Genomic DNA, 10,147 nt, shown 5'->3' with positions numbered 1-10,147 from the left:
TATTTCATAGCCAATCGAATGAAAACGGTACATGGATACAGCAAGACTTCTGTCCGTAAGTACAAGAGAATATTAAAGAACAATAAGTAATAATAAACAATGAAACCGCGCACAAGTTTAAAAATGTTGTTGATAGTGTACAATTGATTTACAACGTGACTAATTTTCGAAGTATTGAAAAACTGTATTCTCTGATGAATCGGGGACTAAAAGATATTATATCCAAGATTGAACCACGACAACCGTCTTTGCACCAAGATTTCCGAGGTTCCTTAACAAGCCGATAACAGCGAATACTTCAACAGTCAACGAAATTTCTACATCGCAATAAAACTGCAGCGTTATCAATAAACTCCATTCAAAACGAACACGCGAGTTCGTTGAAGGTGCCGAGGTATCTCATTTGCTCAATAATAACGGATAAGACATGAAGAAGAAGGAAAAACAGAACGGTAGCGTGAAACGGTATAAGTATAACTTGCGATAGTTTTCGAGGATATGACGATCCCCGGATAACCGATAACCGGATAAGATTGGCGGTGTATTTTTCGCGTAGACGAAGGCAGACGAAGGTGGGCAGAGCGGCGATGTGATGTGGTAAGAAAGCCGCATAACGTCGCGAAGCGCCGGAGGCTCTCTCCGTACTCCGCAAGACGCAACGGGAGTCGGCATTCAGGCTCTGCTGATCGTAAGCATGTTTCTTTGTATCGGGGAGCTCGCGACTCGGTGTGGCGACCTGTCAGAGGAGCGAGGCGGCCCCGTAATTGGCTTAGGGATGACCACGTGGTGCATTCGGCTCGGAGGGGATTGGCTGTCGGCTCGGAGGCGAAAGCAGTTTTGTTCTAGTATTTACCGTAGAGTAAACCGACTTTACTCTCCGGTTTACGTTCATTGTTTGACGCATTTGACAGCCACGGCGGCTGGCGATGGTTCGTGGAGCGAGTCGTGCGTTCGTCGCATATCCAGGGATTTGTATCGCAACAGGTGTGGTTTGTGCTTTGCAGATAATAAAATAATATGGCCGTTTGTTTGTGAGTGAGGTGCGATAATTACCTGCGTTATTTAACGCCAGTATCCGCGCACTCGTGCCACTCTATTCCGGCAGCGCACGTAGTATGCTTTGCGCAGAACAAGTGAGGAGCAGGAAGCTGTACCCTGAAAACAAGTGAATACAAACATACCAACCCCGGATCTGCGCCGACGATGCGGTCGGTCACGTAGCGCGCCTACGAAACACGCCGAGGAATGCGTCTCGATGCATGGAACGCAGCAGGTAAAACGCACGCTCGCTTGTCGGCTGATATCTACATCGGCTCCTCAACCGCGCGACACCCGCCAATCATCCTGCAACACTGCCCAATTTCATGTCGCAGTCGCATTTGTTCACCCCACTGCTGGCTGGACGGCGATTAGACCCGTCGCGCAGTGCGTCGAACGGTATATGAAATCGTTACGATCGACGATTCGCGCTTGTTTTCTTTTTAAACTCGGTCGCGCCGTTGCACTGCGATGGTTATTTTCGGCGCATTTCACTCCGTTCGGTCAAACTTTGAATCCAACTTCTTCCTGCGTGATTCATTTGCGCGAAGGAATGTTTATACATAAGACTTTCAAACGCTGTCGGGCTATTGTTGAAAGATTTATGTAGCTATAATCGCGGATCCATGATCGCTGCAACCCGTAAGGGAATAACAAACGGAACGTTCCAACCCGAGAAAGAATCTAATTAATTGCCGATCGTTGGTCAGTTCTAAAGTTCAGGTTTACGTCCTCTTGCCAATTATAATGAAAGCAAAGCTTCGATACTACATATTTCGTAAGGTTTCCGCGACTCAGCGACGTTGCACAAGCGCGTATTTACGATGGCGCAATCGTCAACGCGATTCGAAAAGCTCGTTTGTTATCTCACGTGTTGCATTGTACCAACCGCGCGTTAGAGAATTTTCCTCCTTCTTTCCTTCACACTGTTTTGACCAATTTCCCATCGTAAAGATCTTCATGTCTTCCACGCTATGCACGCGGGATATGTATATCGGGTGTATATTCTAGCCTCGAAATATACAAATACTTACACGAGATTCAACTTAACTGTACTTCGCTTTGAGCCGCTGTAGTATAAAGTATAAGCATCATGTGCGTGTGACTATACATGCAGCCGCGTTGTTACGGTAAACCAGAGAGCACGTTTCACCTTCTGTGACAGACTTGAAAAATTATCGGTTCGATAACAATTGAGACTCGGTTGCGCCTAAATTATTGCTGGGGGGTGACCGTGAAACTGAAACAACTCGAATTTCCGTTAACGATAAGATGACAAACGATGACGGTGACAGCCTGACGGCATATATTTCACAGCTGATAAGAGAGAAATGAGAGGTAAGGAGAGAAGCGGGTAGAAAAAAGATTTGTCGGTTTTTATCAGATTTTCGTCGCAATTCGCGTTCAGTTATTATTTAAGACCTGCTTTCCGATTTTACGATCGGAGATTTTTAATCAGGTTTTCTTATCAGTTTCAATCAATCAAGTATGATGCTTCTCGTGTTTCTCGCGGATTTTATTCGCTTTTTTCAATTCTCCTCTAACTGATTAAATATTGTTGATCGAAAAGCAGTGTGGAACGACGAGCTTCCGACAAAATTTTGTCCTCGGTTTTGATCCACTTTTTACAGTTTTTATTTGCATTCATAGATTGTGATGTAAAGACGTATCGATTGTTATACAAACCGGTAAAAGTCAGATCGAATTGAAATCCGCGTTGATTTATCTCATTCATTCTTCATTAAAAGAAAAAGGTTTATGCAACAATTGACAAAATCAATGGCAACTCATATTCAATCAAGTTTTACCGGTTTATTTTGTTTGCTACCCGGTTTTTTTTCAAGGTATGTATTAGAGAAATTATAACAAACGTCAGGGCTTTAGTGGAAATTCTTTTACATACTCAATGCACAAAATAGTATATAAAATTACTTGACCCTACAATCACTTGAACGAATCTTTTTCTTTCCAACATTTAGTCGTAGATACAGTTTTACAAATTCGCAATAAAAATTCGCGAAATGAATGACGACTTTTAGACTTTGTGACGCCTATTTATAGATAGTCGATTATCAATCGATAACCCGGTTGTCTACGATGTGACAGTATATGATAATTTTTCAGATTGAGCGTTCATTTCATCCGAATTGTTTGTTCGAAGAAACGTTCCACATCTTTTATAACATGAATACGGAAACAATTGTGTATAATAATATAGGGTTTAAACATCGTGAATTTCGATATATAGAAGAATTATCGAATTTTGTATATCAATCATGTGAAATACTTGATCCTACTTTATTCTGCGATAAAAAAGTTGAATATTGCAAAATACCAAAATTGGGAGATTTTTGTTATTTTGCTGTTACTTTCAATATCACTTTCGAACTTCCTTTATCATTACTTTTTCCTCATAGAGAGAATAAAAGTTCGGTTAGTCTATTTGATTTCCTTCAGGTATTTTTCTGTTGATCTTAACAAAACCGCCTTTTGTTTCACGATAAAAATATTTTCCCTGATTACTGCTGTTGTTGCTTTTTTGGTCTATTTTATTTCTAAATTTTTATACCGAAAGGAAATAATGAAACTTATCGTTAGCCGATTGAGCGTCCGAGCTTTGTTATCTTTTGATGCAGGCTGGCCAACCTAAGTATCAGCTGTCAAACGCGGTTTCTGGAGGTTATGTAGATGATGCATTTCTTGTTTTTAGGTTATGCAGATCTCCAAAAGTCGATTATAGTGCTTCGGAACGTTTTGGCAAACTCTTATTGTGAACTGATTGATGAATATTTCAATTGTTGTAAATCGTTTTAACAACATGATTTCAATACGCCACTCGACGTGAGGGAATTTGAAATCTCATACCATGTTTTTTAGTGAGTTGGCTGCCTTGCTTTGCAGACAAAAATATTGTCCAATACAATTCAATGATCTCGCGCATGCGTAGTCCGTCATTCAGCCTGTCAAGTTTCACCGTTTCCTCTCACTGTAAAACGTACCATTTCGAGTAGTCCTTAAATGGTCATTTTTTAATTTTGCGCAGAATATCTCGAATAATCTCGAAATATGTTTCCTCTGAAATGTATAGCCGAATGCCCAGGTTCTTATCTCAATCCTGCAGAGAATAAGTTCCACCGTAAAGCCTTCAAATTTACCTAATGAATAACGGAGGTTTGTTGGTGCATCGCGGTTAATTTTTTTCCTTTGTTACAACAAAACCTCTAAAATTTTCATCGAATACTCGCGCTTACAGTCAAAAAATGTACCAAGTTTCAAATATTTTGATGCAACGGTTTGGTATCGAGAAAATTTTTTTTTTTTTACCCTTATTCAAATAGGAAAATTCGAAGGCTGTCGACTAGAACTTGAAACTGAGATAGGTGCCTGGTATTTTGGTTTACATTTGTTCAAATATATTTCAAGATACCTTAACTCATGGGGCAAACAAAATTCGAGAACGACGACATCAAGGATCACCCTCAAAAAGCACCATACTCGTTAACAGAGTCGAAGAATGTGATGTGTGATGATGATACATGTATACTCTGCGCAGGAGATATGAACGAAGCAACGAGCGAATCGGTGCCCCTGCAGCAGGAAACGACTACGACGACGACGACGACGACGACGACGACGACGTCGTCGGGATCACCCTCGGCCTCGGAATCGGGGATGGAACTCGGGCTGAACTCGTGGTTTCCGGCCTACGGCTTCCACGCTCCTCAGATGCAGCTGCAGATACACTCGGCGAGTCATTACCAGCCCAACTTTCAACCTACGCACGAAGATCCACGCTCCAATGGTTCGTGTCCCCCTTCGTCTATTTTGGCCAACGAATTATCCCCCCCCCCCCATCGCCCTTTTTCCCCCTCCCAATCCCCTCGGGCATATTGCTTCGTTTTATTTATCTGCAACACGTGTCTAGGTATACTATGCTGACAGGCATATGTTGTGTTTACCGCTATAAAGCTCGGTACTAGGATAGACTTTGTTATAACAATGCGGCATGTCAGCACTAGCGTGCACTTTCTACTCAAGTGCCCTCCATCTTGCACGATCCTCACGAGGTATTTGGGTTCACTATCTCTCACTTCGGGATTTTAACACCCCCGAATTATTCTCTTTAACGACTAGAGAAATTTTTTGAGTTTTATTTTTTCCACGTGTTTTTGACTATTTTCAGGCTTTACCGTTACTAATATTGAGTACAGAAGTTCAGGGTAGAATAATATCGAATTTTGTAACTGTAACCAGAAAATGGAGCTACGTGTTAATATTCTATTTGATTATGGTCATTCGTACTATATTTTGATGCGGGTGTAACAATAAATTAATCGAGAGTCATTTGCCTGCAAAAATGCAGTAAAGAACGTACGCGCGTCTGCGCTGCTTCTATTGCATCTCAAAGCAGATAAATTCGAGTTGATCCATGGGTGGACATAAATTTGGCTATTCCGGTTAATGGCTGCAACATTACAACGTGTATTTGGTTTGTTTTCTCTTCATTTCCCCTTCATCCTCTACGCTGAGTACTAAAGCGTGTAAATATACGAATATACGGGCTAAAGGATTTCCGCGCTAATGATTCTACGCGATTCTGTGTACCTGCTTATTGTGCATTTCAAGCGCAGCTCACAGAATTAATGAGATATTAGGAATATTTCCGTATTTTCCGAATCATCTTTTATACGACTATTCATACTGCATGCTGTATTATACATATTTTCACTTATTTGTTTTGATTGAGGATGAATCAAAAGTTAGGAAGAGAGACAAAATAGCTATTTATGTGGCATGCCCGTAAACCGCCTGTTTTTTTGGCAAGGATAAAGATTTCAGGACGAGCTGAAGGCGAGCCGGAAGCGAGTACTGAAATTATCCGAGCCAAAAAACGGTTTACGGGCATGCCACATACAAGATTTTTTACGGTATGGGCATTGAAAAGCAAAACGAAGAGTGAGGTTATGTCACGATCTGTTCGACGAAGCTACTTTATTCGGCAGTTTGGGATGCGCACTTCGAACTGCGCATCAAAACTGCGGAATAAAGACCTTATTCCGCAACTTTGTTCGCTGCCGTATAAAGCGTCACTTTGCGGAACGAAAACTGCCACAAAAAGTGGACTTTTGAATGATGATAGTGAAAACGAATATGTAATAAAAATATACTCTGAAGTTAAGATACAATTGAGCGAATCCGACTATCACAAGTCAAGATATCAATAATTTGTGAAGAGATTTTATAATTAGAGCGTACAAAGTGAATATAAACGCTGTTGTTTTTTGACCGATTCCAATGTTTTTGCTCTCATTTTCCTAACTGAGAAATGGTCTGAACAATATTCAAAAAATCTCAGGGTATAGTAACATTTATCCTTGTGAATTTGGTTAAACCGTGAGAGTATTCTCGATATTCAGTTACTTTCAAAAGATACGTTTTATACCTACATGTATCGCAAACGCAGATCTCTACCGAGATTCTGAATAATCTGAAAACGTGTCGGTTTTATGCTCTGAATATTTTCGTCTCTTTTTCTTTATTATTCTCCCCTTCCGATTCGCAGCAGGAGGTATCATTATTCCGATTATTATTCCTATAATACATGAGTGTAATAACACAACCATCACCACTGCAGCAGCAGCAGTAGTAGTATTCCAATTTGCATATAATTTCACGTTGTTATAATGCCAAATCTAGGCTACTTTCTATAATTGTGTATACACACATAGAGGACGCGCTGCTGAAAATAATAAACCCAATTCATGAGGCTTGTCATTCATATAAAACGTAAGCACAGTCCATTGCAAGGTATTGCAATGCAATTGTCATCTGTTATAGTATAAGTATAAGTATTAAATTTCTGCAGAACCATTGCCGTAACTAACAACCTTTGCTTCTATATGATCCGTGAACAAGGATGACGAAGTTTACCTCATTCCCACAGCAACGTCGTGCAGATCGTACAATCTTGACAATGGCGCTATAATATTAAAAATAAAACAACACAACAACAGCGATGATTTTCATCGTTCCATGGCAGGGAATCAATGAGCGGTGACAGCTAGTCGATAGAGCTTAAAATTTTTATCAATTTCAATCGCTGCTTATTATCTGGATTATATTATCGGAATAGATGGGTACACTGTAAAAAATATTCTGATCTGGACTTATATAAAATACAAGTTGCTGTCAATTCAACAATATTGGTATCCATCTAACACTATCTGGTGCTAAATTTCCGGATTGACCCCATAGTATCGCTTGATTTGCCATTTTTTTACGGATCTCTCACGATGCGGTATAAAATTTTCGACCAATATTTCGTAGACTGGTGGAGAAGGGAGGGAAAATTGAGAGAAAGGATAATTGGAGTTGAGTTAAGGAAAAGGGCAGATGTTCACACGGATATAACAATTCTCTGAACTCATGTTGCATTTATTTCTGCTGATTCGGGTGAAATTTGCAAGAGTTTGTTTAATCGATTTGGAGAACTAAAACGCTTGAACATTTTGAACAGTCCCACAAGGGGTCTCTGGATGGATTGTCTTATTCCCCGGGTTGAAAAGTTTTCATCATACGATCGCGGTGAGGTTCCGTTTCCTGCGAATAACGGTGCGTGTTCTTTACTACGTTATACCTTCGTGAAATTAGAAACTAACCAGCATGATAATACAAGTTGATGGAATTACTCAGGAAGATGGTCGGTCTGCTGATTCATGGGGATTTCACAAGTCTTCATGTTACTTTATGACGATTTGAAAATATTTCGTAAGACTTCACTGAGGGGTTGCATAGGATTTCACAGGAATACAATTTAACAAATGCTGCTTTTATTATACGGTTTTGATAAAAAGTATCATATACAAATTACTGGTAAACGAATAAAACAATGCAATAGCAAACAATTTTATGAAAAAGAAAGATATCATTTAATCATAAATGATGCTACTTCCAGTAAATTAATTTGTTTTGGAAACTGATAAAAAGTACCACGAAAAAAATACTTTTTTTTTAACAATACACAACTGGGCAGTTCCAAATAGTTATCCACGGAATTCTTAGTTACGTCACAGAGTTATTAAGTATCGCCACTGGTTAAAACAGGGACATGTTATTACTCAAATACGAACACGGAGAGAATGCCAGAGTAAATTTTACTAAAAATTGCAGGAAAAGAGGGACAAATCAGGTTTTTTGGTAAAATATACTTCTTAAAGTGCAGAATGTATAATGTACTTTAGAAAAAGGGGAAACCACTGTGTGCTGAATAAAATTTGCTACAGTTACAGTGGAAAAATATAGTTAACATTGGTACTTGTTTTACGAAAAACCTCTTTTCCTGCTGTTTTGATTAAAATCTATTCTGTTTCTCCCCACCGTGTATTTCAGGAAAGATGACATTGCGAGAATCCACGAACCGCTTACCTATCGAGAATTGCAATGCCAATGACGAGTGTTGGGCAATTAAATTAAAAAACAGTCGCATGATCCATGAACCTAATATCTTCAGTTGAGGAGGAGGAGGAGGAGGAGGAAGTGAATTCTTGGCAGTTAAGTTATGCGATGAATAAGTATAACGCGAGTGCTGATTACGTGAGCACCTACGTAATTCAATTTCGAAGAACAGCAATGCACGTTGCATTGAAAAATTGCACATTTGCTTTTACAATTGAAACGCATTTGCAGAAGAAGCGAATGAAACTATCTGCAGTTTCTTCGATGATCGCCAAGTCTTAACACTCGTCAGCCACGCGGTGTTATGTCATCATCACTAACTATAAAAATTCTATCCTGTCACTTGTATGTACATACATTATACGCAAGCGCACGTCACATACACGCACGATATTGTTATCCCATCGAATAGTCGAAGGTACATATATTTTGCGTGGGCATGTCAGCCTCTATACTGCAGGCCAATGAAAATAAGCAAAGAAATCACCGATTCCTGATTTATTTACACAAAATCCCACGCTAATTCCGAAATAACGTACACGAAATTCAATTTCGTACGTACGTTTTCATCATTTTCGTATAGGATTTTCCATCTTTCAAGCTATACCTACGATTATATTGCTTTTTTATTCAGCTGATCGTAGTATAATGATTTTTCTAAACACCATGTTTAGCGACTGGGCTTCTCTAGCTCAGGATCAAAGATAAATTCAATATATTGATGAGTTTTCTACGAAACGATTGATATTGTGTCAGCATACATACCGTCCTAACTTGATACCGTTTAGTTGAGATAAAGTCATTCGATATTTTCTGGCTGGGAGTGAAGAGACCAGTTTGCGACTATCATCCTATGACTACGTATGACTTTGAAATTATATATTTCAACGAACTTAACGTTACGGAATAAAATAACGGGGTTCGTTGAACGAAAAGAAATGATCCAACAGGCACAAATAAATTTTGTAACAATATGTATAATATATATACATATATTAACATTGGACTCGTGAGGAGAATTAAACATAAAAATAGAAGAGCTAAGGTAGTTAGTGAGTTTGAGAGCGGGATGCGGTTAACTTGTCGACGTATATCAAGTTTATGACAAATAATCAGCAAGTTTCGGACGTTTCCTTTAATGTATATGGCTGAAAATAACTAGATTGGTATTCTTTTTTTACTGTTGAGTAATTTTTTATGGTTAGAATATATATTTACAGCGATGATCTAATATTTTTTACTCATACAGTATATTTTAACATGAATTGTGACGAGAATTTTTAAGCTAAAATTAATGTTATTTATTCCGTTTCTGCAGTAGCACGTGGCCGTCGAACGATTAGAGTTTCGAGGAGATTATAAATAACAATTTGTTTATTGCCTTTGTTTCTTTTAGAGTTCATTTCTCTGCAGGCGATAACACTGCGACGAGTCTTATTATTAGGTATCATCATCGGAATAACTCTTTAACAGCATATCACTAACCGTGCTTTGATCATTCTAACAATTAAACTATCGATCGATCTTATTACAATAATTCGTAATTGTAACCAGATGTGAGTAATTGTCGCGGACTTTTGAATATGGAATTTGAATCTAACGATCAAAAAATTTCCGCAACGTTATTTGTTATTATTTTTCTTTTCTCGATACA

The 10,147-nt window shown here is 38.9% G+C and overlaps 1 protein-coding gene across 5 annotated transcripts in view; it reads left to right on the top strand.

Annotated features, from left to right (window-relative positions):
- Positions 1 to 703: 703 nt before the first annotated feature.
- Positions 704 to 10,147, top strand: part of LOC124407212 — an 84,097-nt gene continuing 74,653 nt past the window's right edge. For 3 of the 5 annotated variants that reach the window (XM_046883106.1, XM_046883104.1, XM_046883105.1), the window contains exons 1-2: positions 707 to 1,273; positions 4,592 to 4,840. In XM_046883106.1, coding sequence (XP_046739062.1) covers positions 1,246 to 1,273; positions 4,592 to 4,840 — 277 coding nt within the window. In that variant the 5' untranslated portion in view covers positions 707 to 1,245. Of the gene's footprint in view, positions 1,274 to 4,591; positions 4,841 to 10,147 lie in introns of all 5 variants that reach the window. The other 2 variants (XM_046883102.1, XM_046883103.1) reach the window with 2 other exon arrangements.

Source organism: Diprion similis, chromosome 6 (genome assembly GCF_021155765.1).
Source record: "Diprion similis isolate iyDipSimi1 chromosome 6, iyDipSimi1.1, whole genome shotgun sequence".
Taxonomy (NCBI): Eukaryota; Metazoa; Arthropoda; class Insecta; order Hymenoptera; family Diprionidae; genus Diprion; species Diprion similis.
The sequence above is the reverse complement of the archived record's forward strand: the minus strand, read 5'-3'. Positions and strand labels throughout refer to the sequence as shown.